This window comes from Pseudonaja textilis, chromosome 5 (assembly GCF_049901715.1).
Source record: "Pseudonaja textilis isolate UNSWEBS1 chromosome 5, rPseTex1.2, whole genome shotgun sequence".
NCBI lineage: Eukaryota > Metazoa > Chordata > Lepidosauria > Squamata > Elapidae > Pseudonaja > Pseudonaja textilis.
In genome coordinates, this window is record NC_141994.1 from 25,545,447 (window position 1) to 25,561,766 (window position 16,320).

Sequence of the window (16,320 nt, forward strand, 5' to 3'; positions counted from 1 at the left end):
GACAGAGAGATGAGACAGAGAGAGAGTTAAGATAGAGATGAAAGATAGACATGTAGGTAGAGAGAGATGAGACAGAGAGAGAGAGAGATGATGATATATGAGATGGAAATGAGAGAGAGAGATGAGAGAGAGAGAAGGAGATGGGAGAGAGATGGGAGAGAGAAAGAGATGAGGGAGAGAGAGAAAATGAAAAGCAAAAAATTGAGCCTATTTTCTGCCTTCTGGTTGAACAATTCCATAGAATATCTATGGAGATTCTCAGTCATCCAGGTCATGGTTGCCCCCAAAGTGCTTTTTTAAGAGGCAACTAGACTTTCACTCAATCAATTTAGTTTATTACAGCCATAGGCTGGACTTTGGGGTCACGAAGAGTCAGACACGACTTAGCGACTTAACAACAGCAACAAGTTGTCAAAGCCTCCTGGGTGATAAACAGCCTTTGGCCAGGAAATTAGAACACCTTGAGATTCACTGAGGTCTTCCCATAACCTGCCCCATGAAATTACTTGGAGGTTGTCATCAGCTTAACCTTGGATTCATTTCCCCCCCAGTCTCAGAATATTTTATATGCTGAGGTGCTCATTTATGATTCTGCATCTTGTCTTAAAAATGAGGTACTTTCATAATCAGATCAAATATTTCCAGACGCACTCATTCCTTTGAACTACATATCTACTACATGGAAATTGACAGCTGGACAACAGAAGTAGATTTTTCTGGGCTTTGATTATTGCCAAAAATTAGTGCTTCCCGTAATTAAGATAAATTTATGGCTGTAATTCCTCAGTGGATTAAACCTGATGCTACTTGGGACTTTCGAATGACTTATCTATAGCTGTAAATTATAGATGGATGATTACAATCAAACCTGGCCATCTTTATTGAAACTGTAAATAAAATCATGGATATATGTCTATATATCCATGAGAACTTATATATTATTTATACTATTGTTATTGCCTTTTCATCATTTTAAATTATATATGTGTCTCTCTCTCTATGTGTGTGGATGTGGGTTTTCTCCCTCTGTTCTGTTAAACAAAGCAAAACCAAAAAAAGACAAAAAACCTAAACCAATTAAAAAAAACCAAGAGCCAACATTGTGCAAATTTCAGCCATAAATTATAATGCTTTGTCTTAGCTCCCATTACAGATGTGTAAAACGGAGTTTCTCTCAAAATTAAACCAACCAATGCATTATTCTGCTTGATACAATGCATTTTTGGTTTGTGTTGACTTGTCACAGGTAGTCCTCGACTTACAGCCACAATGGAAGTCCAGAATATCCGTTGATCAGCAAGGCAGTTGTTAAATGAATTTTGCCCCACGTTAGCAATAGCAATAACACATAGACTTATATACCGCTTTATAGCCCTCTCTAAGCAGTTTACAAAGTCAGCCTATTGCCTCCAACAATCTGCGTCCTCATTTTACCAACCTCGGAAGGATGGAAGGCTGAGTCAACCTTGATCGACCTCCTAGCAGTGGGCAGAGTTAGCCTGAAACACTGCATTCTAACCATTCCACCACTATGCCTTCCTTCCTTCCTTCCCAAGCAATAGAAGATTTATATACCGCTTCACAGAGTTTACAGCCCTCTCTAAGCGGTTTTACAGTGTCAGCATATTGCCCCCAACAATCTGGCTCCTCATTTTACCCACCTCAGAAGGATGGAAGGCTGAGTCAACCTTGAGCCAGTCAGGATCGAACTGCTGGCTGTGGGCAGGATTAGCTTGCAATACTGCATGATAACCACTGCGCCACCAGGAAGGAGAATGAGAAAGGAAGAGAGAGAAAGGAAGGAAGGGAGAAACAAAGGAAGGAAGAAGAAGGGAGAGGGAAGGACAGAAAGAGGAAGGAAGGAAGGAAGGAAGGATGGAAGGAAGGAAGGAAGGAAGGAAGGAAGGAAGGAAGGAAGGAAGGAAGGGCAATAGCAACAGACTTATTTACCACTTCATAGTGCTTCACAGCCCTCTCTAAGCAGTTTACAAAGTCAGACTCTTGCCCCCAACAATCTGGGTCCTCACTTTATCCACCTTGGAAGGATGGAAGGCTGAGTCAACCTTGAGCCTGGTGGGATTTCAACTGCCAAATTGCAGGCAGCCGGCAGCCAGCAGAAGTGACCTGCAGTACAACACTCTAACCACTGCACCACTGAGGCTCATTATGACCTTTCTTGTCACAGCCGTTAAGTAAATCACTGCAGTTGTTAAGTGAGCCACAAGGTTGTTGAGTGAATCTGGATTCTCCGTTGACTTCAGAAGGTCACAAAATTGTGGTCACCAGGACATGGCAAAACTGTCATAAGTATGAGTCCGTACCCAAGCCTCTGAATTTTGATGGGGATATGGTCAGAAGTGTGAAAAACGGTCATACGTCACTTTCTCCATTGCCGTTGTAACTTTGAATGGTCACTATATGAACTGTTGTAAGTCGAGAACTTATAGCTTTTTTCCCCTTGTTTTTCAAGACTACCCCTCAAAAAAGGCATTTCCAAATCTGAGAAAAAGGGAATTTTGAACCCTTCAATCAGAACATATCTTGTACCATGAAACTGGCCGGTGGAAATTGGAGAAATGTATAAAGCCAAAAAAAGGAGGGTGGAGAATGTGGTGGCTCAGTGGCTAAGACATTGAGCTTGTCAATCAGAAAGGTTGGCAGTTCGGCGGTTCGAATCCCTAGCATTGCTGCATCATGGAGTGAGCTCCCGTTCCTTGTCCCAGCTTCTGCCAACCTAGCCGTTCGAAAGCATGCAAAAAAAAAAATGCAAGTTGAAAAACAGGGACCCCTTTGATGGGAAGGTAATAGCGTTCCATGCACCTCTGGCATTTAGTCATGCCGGCCACGTGACCACGGAGACGTCTTCGGACAGCGCTGGCTGTTCAGGTTTGTAACGGAGATGAGCAGCGCCCCCTAGAGCCGGAAATGGCTAGCACGGATGTGCGAGGGGAACCTTTGCCTTTACCTATAAAGCCAAGCCAAGCCAAGCAACATGAGCTCTTAACCCCAGGAAGTCCACTCAAGATGTGAATTTGGATCTGTTCTGAAGCCTGATTTCTGAATTTGGCTCGGGAAACCCATAATTTGTAGAACAATGTTGCATTATTGACCACAATAGATGTAACTCACCCATTGTTGGCTTTGCTCCCTGGTCACCCGTGGTAAGTGCATCTTAACCCTCAATGTTGCCACTCTGCCAAACTCTCATTTGCCAGAGGGCTGCAACAGCCCCGAGCATCAATTACTAAGCCTGTCAATCTTACACAATGCAGTTGTGGGTTTTTTGGGGTTTTTTTTTTACGCTCCCCAGAAAGAAACAGTCACAAATGTTTTCATTAAGTTATCTTCTTCATTCCAACGTTCTCGTGTTGACGGATTTCTCAGGTTAAATCCCTGGCAATCCTTTTGAGATGGCAAAAAGGGGGTGGGGGCAGGGAGGGAGGAATACGACGATCAAGGTATGTTATGCACAAGGTTTGCTGGTTTGTTTGTTTGTTTTTAAAAAAGAAGTTCTTCATTTGTTACTTAGGTGATTGACACCCGAGGCATTTCTATGCAAGCCAAGCCAAAGAAAGCGCACTATTCAAGTGGAACCTTTGGAACAATGCTCCATTGGCAAGATGAGAAATGCTGAAAATGTGAGACTAGCTCTTTTGGCTTCCAGGATCAATTGGAACTGACTTTCCGTATGGGTGGAACGCACAATAATATAATTAGTACATATCTAAGAGAGCCAGTTTGGTTTACTGGTTAAAGTACCAGGCTAGAAAGAAGACCATGAGTTCTAGTCCTGCAGTAGGCAGGAAAGCCAGTTGGGTGACTTTGGACCAATAACGCAGAAGATGGAGAGTTCTAGTCCCACTTAGGCATGAAAACGAGCTTGGTGACTTTGGGCCAATAATCCAGGAGATGGAGAGTTCTAGTCCCACCATAGGTATGAAAGCCAGCTGGGTGACTTTGGGTCAATCACCAGCAGATGGTGAGTTCTAGTCCTGCCTTGGGGACTTAGGGATGAAAGCCAGCTGGGAGCTTACTTTATACATTTTATGGTTTATTACATCATTGTCTGACAACTTCTATATGTTCCACATGTTTTTATGACTTTCTCCTCACTATTTTTTTGTTTGAATACTGTATTCTAATAAATGCAATTTAAGATTTAAGTTTCTGCGTTCTTTCTTATTAGTTTGGAAACACACACAAAAAAAGCTGAACAAATTTCTAGTCCATCCCTAATCTTGTCTTGATTCTTCCTGAGTTAGGAGTGGGGTCCTTGGTGCTCTGAGCTTGGTGACTTTGGTAGCTTTCTTGCTATTTTAGTCGCTAAGTAAGTTACAAAAGGAGGAAGGAAGGAAGGAAGGAAGGAAGGAAGGAAGGAAGGAAGGAAGGAAGGAAGGAAGGAAGGAAGGAAGGAAGGAAGGAAGGAAGGAGCTAATAATTTACCTAGGAAGAAGGGAGCTACAATATTCTCCTTTATTGGTTCCTCCTAAATTTTAAGGTTTTGTAACTCTCCTTCCTTCCTTCCTTCCTTCCTTCCTTCCTTCCTTCCTTCCTTTCTTCCTTCCTTCCTTCCTTCCTTCCTTCCTTCTCACCTTCCTTTCCTTTCCTTTCCTTTCCTTTCCTTTCTCCTTCCCTTCCCCTTTTCCCTTCCATGCCGGTCTGCCTTTCTAAACCTTCAGGGGCAGGAATGGATAATCCTTGTCCTAAATCATAATCACCTACCTGATAGCACACAAATTTTGTTGTGATCCTGCTGCAAAAATAAACATAGATGGTGAATCTGAACTGAAGAAACACAATGCTCTAAATGTTCTTACCGGTTCCAAGAAACAAAACATGATATCTTCCATCGGCCGCACTGACCCGATCAACGGCTATCTTTGTGTACTTGTAGTCCGTGCCTGTCCGAATAATTAATGGCCTCTTATGAATTGGATAGATGGAATTAAACATCAAGGGATGATTCCTGATGAAAGTAACCACATCATCTGGAAACTCCTTGGTTGTCCGAATGTTGGGCGTGAACGCTCCTCCGGGACACTGTTGAAAAGCATGGATAATCATTGTTAGGATATGTGCAGAGCAACCCTTGTTTTAAAAGGATATGCACACAGAAAATGGTTTATGAGAACAGTTATGAAGAAATATACAGCCACACAGAGCTGAACAAGTTGTATTAATGTTTACTTGAAGAAATAGCACAGTCTAATAAACAGTCCATGTCATACACATTTTTAACAGTCCAGAAATAAAGTCTTCTTACATCTAGTTATAAAGTCTTCTTACCAGTTCCATGTCTTTTACAGCAGACAAATATCAAACCATAATACAACAAATAACCTTCAATATCAACAGAATATCAAAATAAACAGGGTTAGTCAGTATCAGTCCATAGTCAGTAAGTATCAGTATCAAGAGAGATCATCAGTGAAAAGGAGAAAGAGAATTAAAGCATGATCTATAGCTCCCTCTTATGGTAACTTGTAGCATAATTAACCAACCAGAACACAGCATAATACATTGCAGTATTTTTCCTTAAAGCTACAAACATACATATTTGTAGTTTATATATTGTCAACCCAACTACATTATTTACATATACATAACAATCATCAACTACCTGAAAGGTGTTTCAATTCACAGCCCTTTATAAGGTCTCCTGAACTGTACATTAGACCTTACTTAAAGTAAAGGTTCCCATGGCACATATGTACTAGTCATTTCTGTCTCTAGGGGACTCATTTCCATTACAAAGCTGAAGAGCCAGCACTGTCCAAAGATGTCTCTGTGGTCATGTGGCTGGCAGGACTAAACCCTGAAGGCACACGGAATGCTGTTCCCTTCTCACCAAAGTGGTCCCTATTTTTCTACTTGCATTTTTTACCTGCTTTCAAACTGCTAAGTTGGCAGAAGCTGGGACAAGTAACGGGAGCTCACTCCATTACGTGGCACTAGGGATTCGAACCGCTGAACTGCCGACCTTTCTCATCGACAAGCTCAGTGTCTTAGACACTGAGCCACTGCATCCCTGAAGACCTTACTTAAAAGTTACAATAACTTTACTGTCACATTGAATATACCCTAATCGGCATACATTAAAAAGAAATTCTATTGCGTACAGTTCTCAAACGGTCACCACCTCCAATAGACACTACATAAGCAGGACAAAATACATATATTATATGGTATGGGAGCGTTCCTTCATGTTATTTCTTGGAAGAGCTGATAACTGTTTGACTTATGCATACTTCATCCAAGCTTTCATTCCTTCAAAATCATGTGAAGGATATGCTTGAAGGACTCTACTAGTCAAATTGCCTTTCCTGCAGCATTAACAACACCAATTGAATTTATGAATTACCCCATTAGAATACATTTGTGGTTAGAGTGTATGCAGTTTTCGCCGACTTGATCCAACCAACGGATGTAGTTGTGTTTTTTGGAGGAAAATGTGCATTCGACTGCCTCATTGATTCCCTTGGATACGTTTGATGTGCAAAAGCATGACATTGATGAATCTGATAATGATTTATAGTTATCCCTATGAATATAACAGCACCCAGATTAGGGTCCTACAACTTTTAATTAGCTCCTTATGACAATGTTTGTCATCACCTACAGACTTATTACTAGCACCCTAACCAGGGGTGGGATTCAAAAATTTTAGCAACCGGTTCTGTGCATGGTTGCTGTGTGGGCATGGCCCGCGGGTTCTAGAGGCCTTCCGGAGGTGGGAAACAGGCCCATTTTCACCCTTCATGAGCCTCTGGGAGGCCCATTTTCCACCTCCCCTGTCTTCATCTGCCCCCTGCATTTACCTGGGATCCAAAATGGACTGCATGGAGACTCCTGGGAGGGGTTAGGGTGGGAGGGGGAAGCTGGTCATTAGAACTACTGGTTCGCCAAACCAGACGTAAAATTAACATCGGGTTCAGTTGAACCGGTCTGAACCAGCTGAATCCCAGTCCTGACCCTAACTTTAAAAAAGTTTGAATAATCATGCGAATACAAAGGTAGTCCTTGGCTTACAGCAATTCAATTAGTGACCATTTGAAGTTACAATGGCACTGAAAAAAGTGACTTATGACTGTTTTCAACATTTATAACCGTTGCAACTGGCTCATATTTATGACGGTTGCAGTGTCCCAAGGTCATGTGACCATCTTTTGCGACCTCCTGACCAGCAAAATCAATGGGGAAGCCAGTTTCACTGAACAACTGTGTTACTAACTTAACAACTGCAGTGGTTCACTTAACAACATTTTATGACCATTGCAAGAATGGTCATAAAATGGGGCAAAGCTCACTTAACCACTGTCTCATTTAACAAGGGAAATTTTGGGCTCAATTATGGTGATACGCCGAGCACTATGTATGCATTGTATCATCATCATTATTTAATGACCCCCAAATCCCTTGCAAGGTGGAGTCTGGGCAACTGAATGGAGCTGAGTGTTTACTGGCCGGATGCCCTTCCTGTCACTCATGTGGAGCTTTGTTCAGCAGATTCTCAACATGCCCAGAGAAAGAAATATCTACTTCTACCTAGGATCGAACTCACAGCCTCCTGATTGTGAGGTGAGAGCTCCAACTCCAGGCCAGCGCACCACTCTTAACAGATTTCTTAACAGATAATCAAAGTTGGAAGGGACCTTGTAGATCATCTAGCCTAACCTTCTGCCCAAGCGGGAGACCCTACACCATTTCTGACAAATGTCAGTCCAATCTCTTCTTGAAAGTTTCAAGTGATCGAGCTCCCACAACTTCCGTTGGTTGATTGTTCTCAGAAAGTTTCTCCTTATTTGAATTTCTCCTTGTTCAGTTTCCATCCATTATTCCTTGTCTGGCCTTCAGGTGTCTTGGAAAATAGCTTGACCCCCCTTGTCTCTGTGGCAGCCCCTCAAATATTGGAAGGCTGCTCTCCTGTCTCCCTTGATCCTTCTCTTCAGTAGACTAGCCAAGCCCAGTTCCTTCAACTGTTCATCATATGTTTTAGTCTCCAGTCCCCTAACTGTCCCACTCTATTGTATGCATGGTATACATTGGCAAAATACCAAGTCAAAAGTTAGCTGAACTAGGAAATAAAATCTTGATGGTTCAGCTCATTTTAAACCTTGGTCAGAGTTCCATTGTTCCCAAGTCTGCCCCAAGCTGGATCTTGGAATATCCCTATTTGAAATTTAACAATGAAATGGGACAATGTAGCTTTGATTGGAGATTGTGTCTAAAAAGAAATAAACCACGTTGTCAAACAAATGGAAAACCATCAGATTTGCTTCTCCTTAAAGGACAACACAACACATGTTGGTAGAGCACAGCCATCTATCTCTTAGAAGTTAATTGCTTTTCATAACAGCTTATCTGATTGACTTGTAAGGAGTGTCATGCTTTTATCCGACCCGTCTCATAAATACCACGTTTTAACAGTTTCCTGCAGTTGCTGTATTAAGACAATCATGCTCAGACATTGTGTGTGTTCACGGAGGGAAAAGCTAGAAGTCCATTAAAGGCAATGTCAAAGACAAATCAGCTCGAGGCAGCTGAATGTTTGGGTCAAAGATTTGGCGGCTAACAATGGCTGCATCTGTGAACTTCCAAAACAAATAACCAAAGGACGAAAGAAAGATTATATCCTTCCATGAGACATCTTGTCTTTTCCTTCCCACCTTCTGAAAGGATCTGAACTTTTGATTCCTACATTTAAAGCCAGCATCTTAGCTGTTCTCTGGTTTGTCCTTGCCAGATGTCCCAAGGCTTGAACTGGAACAACAGAGCAAGCCAAATCAACTACTACCGATTTACGGTCTGTTTCTTCCACAAAAAATAGCCTCGGGCTTCATGCTTAATGAAACTGGAGACATGAGAATTGGTGCAGCACCAAGCCAATGAGGCTGATGCACCAGCTCAAGCCATTTCCCAGCTCTATTATACAGAAAACAGAATAACAGTGTTGGAAGGAATCTTGGAGGTCTTCTAATCTAACCCCCTACTCAGTTAGGAAAACTTATACCATTTCAGGCAAATGGTTGCCCAATCTTCTCTCCTCTCTTCTCATCTTCTCTTCTCTCTTATCTCATCTTATTATCTTTTCTTTTATCTTCTCCTCTTTTCATCTTCTCTTCCCTTCTCTTCCCTCTCCTCTCCTCCTCTTCTCTCCTCTTTTCATCTCATCTTACCATCTTCTCTTCTCTTCTCTTCTCTTCTCTTCTCTTCTCTTCTCTTCTCTTCTCTTCCCTCTCTTCATCTCCTCTCCTCTTTTCATCTCATCTCACCATCTTCTCTTCTCTTCTCTTCTCTTCTCTTCTCTCATCTTATCATCTTCTCTTCTCTTCCATCTCTTCATCTCCTCTCCTCTTTTCATCTCATCTCACCATCTTCTCTTCTCTCCTCTTATCATCTTCTCTTTTCTTCTGTTCTCTTCCCTTCCCTTCCCATGTTGTTATGTTATATATTGTATATAATATTCTTCTTTCTTTGCCATTCAATCTCAAGGCTACTGTTTTACAGATGTGATGATGTAAGATTCATAATTTATCCACAACATGGTGTAACTCCAGATAATGATTTGTGTGTCGAACTCCACATGACAAAGGAGATTTAAGACACAGTCTCCAACCAGCATGTATCCATACATTACCTCATGAAGCTTTTCTATAACTCACAGTTGACCATGGCAAAGATATCTGCCCAGCTGTCAAGGCCTCTAATGTTGCTAAATGAATATATAATGTTACTTAACCTTACTCTGTTTCATTTGAACTATTGCTGAAATGGCTGCCTTAAGCAAATAAGATCAAGGCCCAGCTAATCCACAATTCTACTTCCAAAATGTAGAGGCCACAAGAAAAACATACCATAGTGACATTTAAAAGGAAATCAACGGTGCTATATTTATGGAAAATATTAAATGCTTATTTCTAATCTATACCAAGGCTGAAGTTCTAAACCAAGAAATCTCTAGATCAAAGTTTTCATCTGACTACAAATAACTCGCAATGAAATGTTGAAAACATAAATGTGAAATAGATCCTTTCTTTCTTTCCTTCCTTCCTTTTTTCTTCCTTTCTCTCTTGCTCTTTCTTTATCTCCTTCCTCCCTCTTTCTTTCTTTTTTCTCTTCCTCTCTCTCTCTTTCTTTATCTCCTTCCTCTTTCATTCTTTCTTTCTTTCTTTCTTTCTTTCTTTCTTTCTTTCTTTCTTTCTTTCTTTCTTTCTCTCTCTCTCTCTCTCTCTCTCTCTCTCTCTCTTTCTTTCTTTCTTATATAGATGTAACTAAAACCATATTTTTCCCCTGTAGTATGCTTTGGGTATCATCAAATGCTTTTGTTAGACAACTGCTATTTTTTTTTAAAAAATATTTTATTTTATCTTCATTATATTGTGGTGACCAGAACTGGATGCAGTACTCCAAGTGTGGTATATGATGTATTGGTCTGCCTATCTGTGATTATTATTATTTAAATCACTACTAAATTGTGTGAATAAAAATGTTCCAGCCATCCACTTAAATATATCTTATGAATCTCATTGTTTTCAATGAGATTCACATGGTTTGGAAGGCAGTGTTAGTCTTTTTCTGGACTAAACTAGTTTTTTTTTTTAATGTGCAAATTAAGTTGTTCAAGCCCATAAGAGGTCATGTAGTTGAGACCAAAGGATTTTGTGGCCAAGCAAATATCTATGGGAAGCTCTCCCTCCAAAAAAAAAAAAAAAAAAAAAGATATACAACCAATTTCAGGCTCATAAAACATCCCTATAAAATGTTCCACTGCATTTATACCCTTGCAAAAACATTATAAAAGCAATTAATCTCTGGAATGCAAGCCAAGCAGCTGAATTACCATTATCTTTTATTCCGCTTTTATCTCTTAGAACCCCCAGTGTATACATTCATTTATCTTCAAGTGTTACTGGACCGCTCAGGTTGAGACAAAAGGGAATTATATTTCACTTGGATTTTCTACTGTTCATCCCTGAGATTCCCTCCTCACCTCACAAAAAAAAGAAGGAATAAAATCTGCCTGAGCTAATCAAATCATTTTAATCCTTTTGTGCCATTAGCGGCCATTGTGCTTTGGGTACAAGTTCTCCAGCAAAGCTCTCCTTGCTAATCGACTGGACGATTGATGTCTGCTAACAAGGTTGCTGGAGGTTTTTTAATCTGATATACCTAAACTGTTCTTGGACATTCCCTTAGGGCCTAAGAAAAATGAAGGCAGGTTATTGAGTTAAAAATGATAGGGAAGATTTGTTGCACAGGTAGTGGATACAGATTAGCAGAGTTGGAAGGGACCTTGTAGGTCATCTAGTCCAACCCCCCGCCCAAGCAGGAGACCCTACACCATTTCTGACAGATGGCAGTCCAATCTCTTTTTGAAAGCTTCCAGGGATGAAGCTCCCATAACTTCTGAAGGCAACTTCTGTTCCATTGGTTGATTGTTCTCACTGTCAGAAAGTTTCTCCTTATTTCCATGTTGAATCTCTCCTTGTTCAGTTTCCATCCATTATTCCTTGTCTTTGGTGCTTTGGAGAATAGCTTGACCCCCTCCTCCTCTTTGTGGCAGCCCCTCAAATATTGGAAGACTTGGTCTCATGTCTCCCCTGGTCCTTCTCTTCACTAGACTAGCCTTCAGAGGTGGTCTTCAGCAGGTTCTGACCAGTTCTGGAGAACTGGTAGTGGAAATTTTGAATAGTTCACAGAACTGGCAAATGCCACCTCTGACTGGAGATTTTACAGTATCCTTCCCCTACCACACCCATCAAGCCACGCCCACAGAACCAGTAGTAAAAAAAAAAATGAATCCCACCACTGCTAGCCATGCCAAGTTCCTGCAACTGTTCATTGTGTGTTTTATCCTGTTTTCCCTGTCCTGTTGTGTCCAACTTTAGGGCGGTTGCTGATCACCATTTCTTGGCCGAGGAAGCCAACATTGTCCGAAGACATTTTCCATGGTCATGTAGTCATCTTGGCTATATGCTGAGGTACACAGAATGTTGTTACCTTTCTATTGAAGTGGTACCTATTAATCTACTTGCATTTGCCTGCTTTCGAACTGCTAGGTTGGGAGAAGCTAGAGCAAGGATGGGAGCTCAACCATTATATGGAGTTCGGGTCTCGAACCCGGGGTATCAGTCTTCCAGCCAACAAACTCAGCATCTTTAACCATTGAGCCATCTTGCCCCATCTGAATAATTGGAGACATACATTTCAGCCAATCCCAAGGATGTCTCACACAATCTGTTTTCCACATGCGGGGCAAGCTATGTGCACAGAAGCATTCAACACAACACAAATCAGCAACAGTTTGGCCCCATAAATATTGGTAGCGACATTTTTTTGTCTGACATGGGGTGGTTTCTTCTAGGGTTCCATTTTATGACCATTTTTTAAAAAAAACTATAATCTTCCTTCTGCATTTAATATATTGCAGATCCATTAGTCTTTTCATGTATCAAATGTATTGAATTCCCACTTAACTCCTGCCAGTTTGTTGAAATAATGGGCACATAAAAACAGGCACACATACAGTAGGCTAGCTTGGTCACTCAACAGTGAGACACTAGTGAAGTGGACACAGCAGTGCCTACATTTTCTGAGTTACATGAGAAAAGTGAACCTTCTTTCCACTGTCCTCACCACTTTCTATAAAGGGACAATTGAGAGCATCTGTTGTATTTTATCACTGTGTGGTTTGGAGGTACTACTCTTTCAGACAGGAAGGCAGTGCAGAGTGGTAAGGACAGCAGAAACGATTATTGGAAGTTTGCTCCCTTCTATCCAGGACATAGCATAGAAGCAATGTGTGATGACCCGGAGCATGGCACAAAGGCAACACAGTCAGATAATAAGTAGGAATCCCTTTATTAGCTCCAACTTTGCCCCAAATGTCTTGGTTACCTTCTGGGCTGGAGAAAAACTCTCCCAGGAACAGCCTTTGGCTTCAGAAATTCAAGTCCAAAACATTGTCAACAAAAACTTTAACTATAAGTCCAATCAAGGCAAGAGGAGGTAATTAATCCAGCAGGGCAAGAAAAGGAATTCCAGAAGTGAAGGAATGGCAATAAATCAACCCAATTGGGAGGATGCCAGGAAGACAGATAACCACAGTCAACACAAGATAAACTCACATTTGTTCCCAGCAAATGCCGCTCTCAGCTGCCTCTCCTTTAAACTCTGTTCCCAGGTGTGCCCAATGAAGGTAATCAGGGCCCTTTCCTCCCCTGAAAACCATGCAACCCATGCTGCTCTTTCCTCCGTTCTTCCCTGCGTGTCCTAGGATGAAGAGAGGGTGGGCCTGGGTCTTCCTCTGAACTCCCTCTCCCTTGTTCTATCTTGTTCTATCTTGCCCTTCCCCAGTTTCCTTCACAGCCAACGGAACCACACTCCCACTCCCTGTCAGCTGTTCATCTTCCTCTTCAGATTCAGACTCTGACAGGGGCATGACACGATGCTTGAGTATGGTCTGTAGTATCATCAAGGATGCTACTCATCCTCTCCATGACCTGTTTTCCTTGTTATCTTCTAGGAGGGGGCTTTGTGGTAGAAGCAGAACATCCAGATTCAGCCCCAGTTTTCTTCCATATAGCGTCAACTTTGTGAACTCCCAATCTTCCTCTTTCTGCTACATATTCAAGATGGACAGCAATTCGTATTTATATGTAGTTATATGACAGGCTGTAGGCCTATACATATGTGTGTATATAGCACGTCTATATGGATGTTATGTATGTGTACACTTTTCAGAGCAGGCAGCAGAATTTTATTTTTAATGTGTGCCAGAGTCCCACAGGAAAAAAATGACAATAAAGATTATCTTATCTATACCCTTGTACATACATGCATGCATATAATTTCACATTATGCTCAGTAATATCTTACAAGACAAGTTAATTATGGAGACTTACAGTCCCTGGTCGTGGATAAGGGATTCTTCCTTGATAGGGAATCAGTTGATGGTTTGGTCCTTCCTTGTGGGCAAACGGTCCATTGAACACTCGCTGAATGTCAGATAAGTGATAGACACAAACTGCTGAACCTTTAAATACCGAACTAAGGAATGGAAGGAAAACAGTAAATTAAACCAGATTCATTTATTCCGTTTTGTTACTTGTCTTGCAAATGCCATCTCTGAATCACTGTCACCTGCTTAAACATCAATTGTTGCTATTTCTGGAGTCATTCAATGGATATTTCCCTGGTTGGGTGTAAGGGTTTATTCTGCAACATCGTTCTGATTAGAGGCAGTCCTGGACCTACAACAGTTCATTTGGTCAGCATTCAAAGGGGCAACGGCACTGATAAAAGTGACTTGTGACTATTTTTCACGTATAATGACCATTGCCACATCCCCGTGCTCATGTGGTCAAAATTCTGATGCTTGCAAACCAAAATATATTTGCCAAAAAGAAAAATAAATGCAGTGGCAACTACTGTAGCTTTTCCAACTCAGAGATAGGACTGATGATATTACCTAGTTGAATACCAAGAACCCCATAGACTTCCTCCTCCTCCTCCTCCTCCTCCTCCTCCTCCTCCTCCTCCTCCTCCTCCTCCTCCTCCTCCTCCTCCTCCTCCTCCTCCTCCTCTTCCTCCCTGCAAACCCCACTTCCTTCTAGCACTGATGTTACCTAGTTGGGTAATGAAACATCTGTAAGAAAAGAACCAAGATCAGAGAGCACCAAGGACCTCACAATCCTCCTCCTCCTCCTTGCAAACCTCACTCCCTACTAGCACTGATAATATTAACTAGTTGGGTAATGAAACATCTGCAAAAAAAAGAACCAAGCTCAGAGAGTACTAAGGATATCTTAATCCCCCTCCTCCTCCTCCTCCTCCTCCTCCTCCTCCTCCCAAACCTCCCTCCTTTGTAGCACTGATGATGTTACCTAGTTGGGTAATGAAACGTCTGCAAGAAAAGAACCAAGCTCAGAGAGCACCCAGGGCCCTTCATTTCAACCTTGAGCTACAAATATTCCCCTTTGTATGGTTTTGCCCATAAAATTAATTCATTCAGGAATATATTCAAACATATGTTATTTAAATCAATGGCTAGAATTCTATGCGGTAACATGTTCCTGAGATGGAATCAAAGCTATGGCTGTCAAATGAAATCCATTACATTGCCTGCTATAAATTATACTTGCACATCAACTTCAGAGTTAAAATATGTATTAAAATACATCTGAGGGTTTGTGGCAAAAGAAACTGAATCTGAATAAACCTAGTAGAGGCAGAATAAAATGTCTGCAGGATTTCTGCATTTCTTTGCCCAGCTTCTATGGCTGCAACCCATCTCCTCCCCCAGCACATGAATTAATCAAACCAAATTCCAAATTAAACATGTGTGGTCAGAGAAATAATATCACCCCATCTGTACTCTTAAAATTATTTCTGGCTCTTCACAGAGCTCAAGAGAGAGGCTCAATTGTTCCAATGAAGTTTCTTTTAAATAAAATAAATAATAATAATAATAATAATAATAATAATAATAATAATAATAATAATAATATAATTTGGAAAAATGCATGTTATTCATTCATTATGGCAAAAGACACAACAAGAGAAAGAGGCATATTCAGAACAAGGAGGCCTGAATACAACAAAGAAAAGAAAGATTGAAGTTTTAGGGCAGCGATGCCACCAAATTTTGGGAGCAACCCCCCAAGATTTGACTTTTGGTTTGAGGAGAGAAAAGATAGGCACAGAGGAAAAGGAGGAGGAGGAGGAGGAGGAGGAGGAGGAGGAGGAGGAGGAGGAGGAGGAGAGGGAGGAGGAAAATATTATTATTATTATTATTATTATTATTATTATTATTATTATTATTATTATTATTATTCTGGTATGCATTAGAAAAATTGCTATGGATATCCTTGAAAAATATCAATGAGGTGGAAGCAGATGGTTGATGATGATGATGATGATGATTATTATTATTATAGAAAAAGCTGTCAACATGGTTATTATATTTTTCCCTTAATATTTGAAGAGAGTTTTATTTCTTCCCCTGTGTAACAAAATAGCTACAGTAGTAAATAGTACAGAAAAGTACCCCAAGGTAATCCGGAAATATATTTTTTCCAAATTCAACCAGAATTTTTAAAGTGACACAAATAGTAAGCAATAATAAATGGACTCATGCAGTATATCTTTTCAGAAAGAAATGTCATAGTTTTTCAGAAACACATAATGCATTGCTTTAATATTATTTGCACAGCCAGAAGAAAGATACAATAAATATTTTAAGGAAGAACCTGAAAGAATTCAGGATAGGGATTATTGATTTTTTTTCTTATGTGTGTTTTTCTCTTCCCCCCCCCCCCC

At 40.8% G+C, this 16,320-nt stretch overlaps 1 protein-coding gene across 1 annotated transcript in view; it reads right to left on the bottom strand.

The window, feature by feature from the left end:
• Positions 1–16,320, bottom strand: part of SEMA3C (semaphorin 3C) — a 148,283-nt gene that overhangs the window by 24,659 nt on the left and 107,304 nt on the right. Inside the window, exons 11-12 of the mRNA XM_087934377.1 lie at positions 13,905–14,049; positions 4,818–5,040 (exon numbers count right to left, since the gene is read on the bottom strand). Of these exons, the coding sequence (XP_087790503.1) occupies positions 4,818–5,040; positions 13,905–14,049 (368 nt within the window). The remainder of the gene's footprint in view (positions 1–4,817; positions 5,041–13,904; positions 14,050–16,320) is intronic.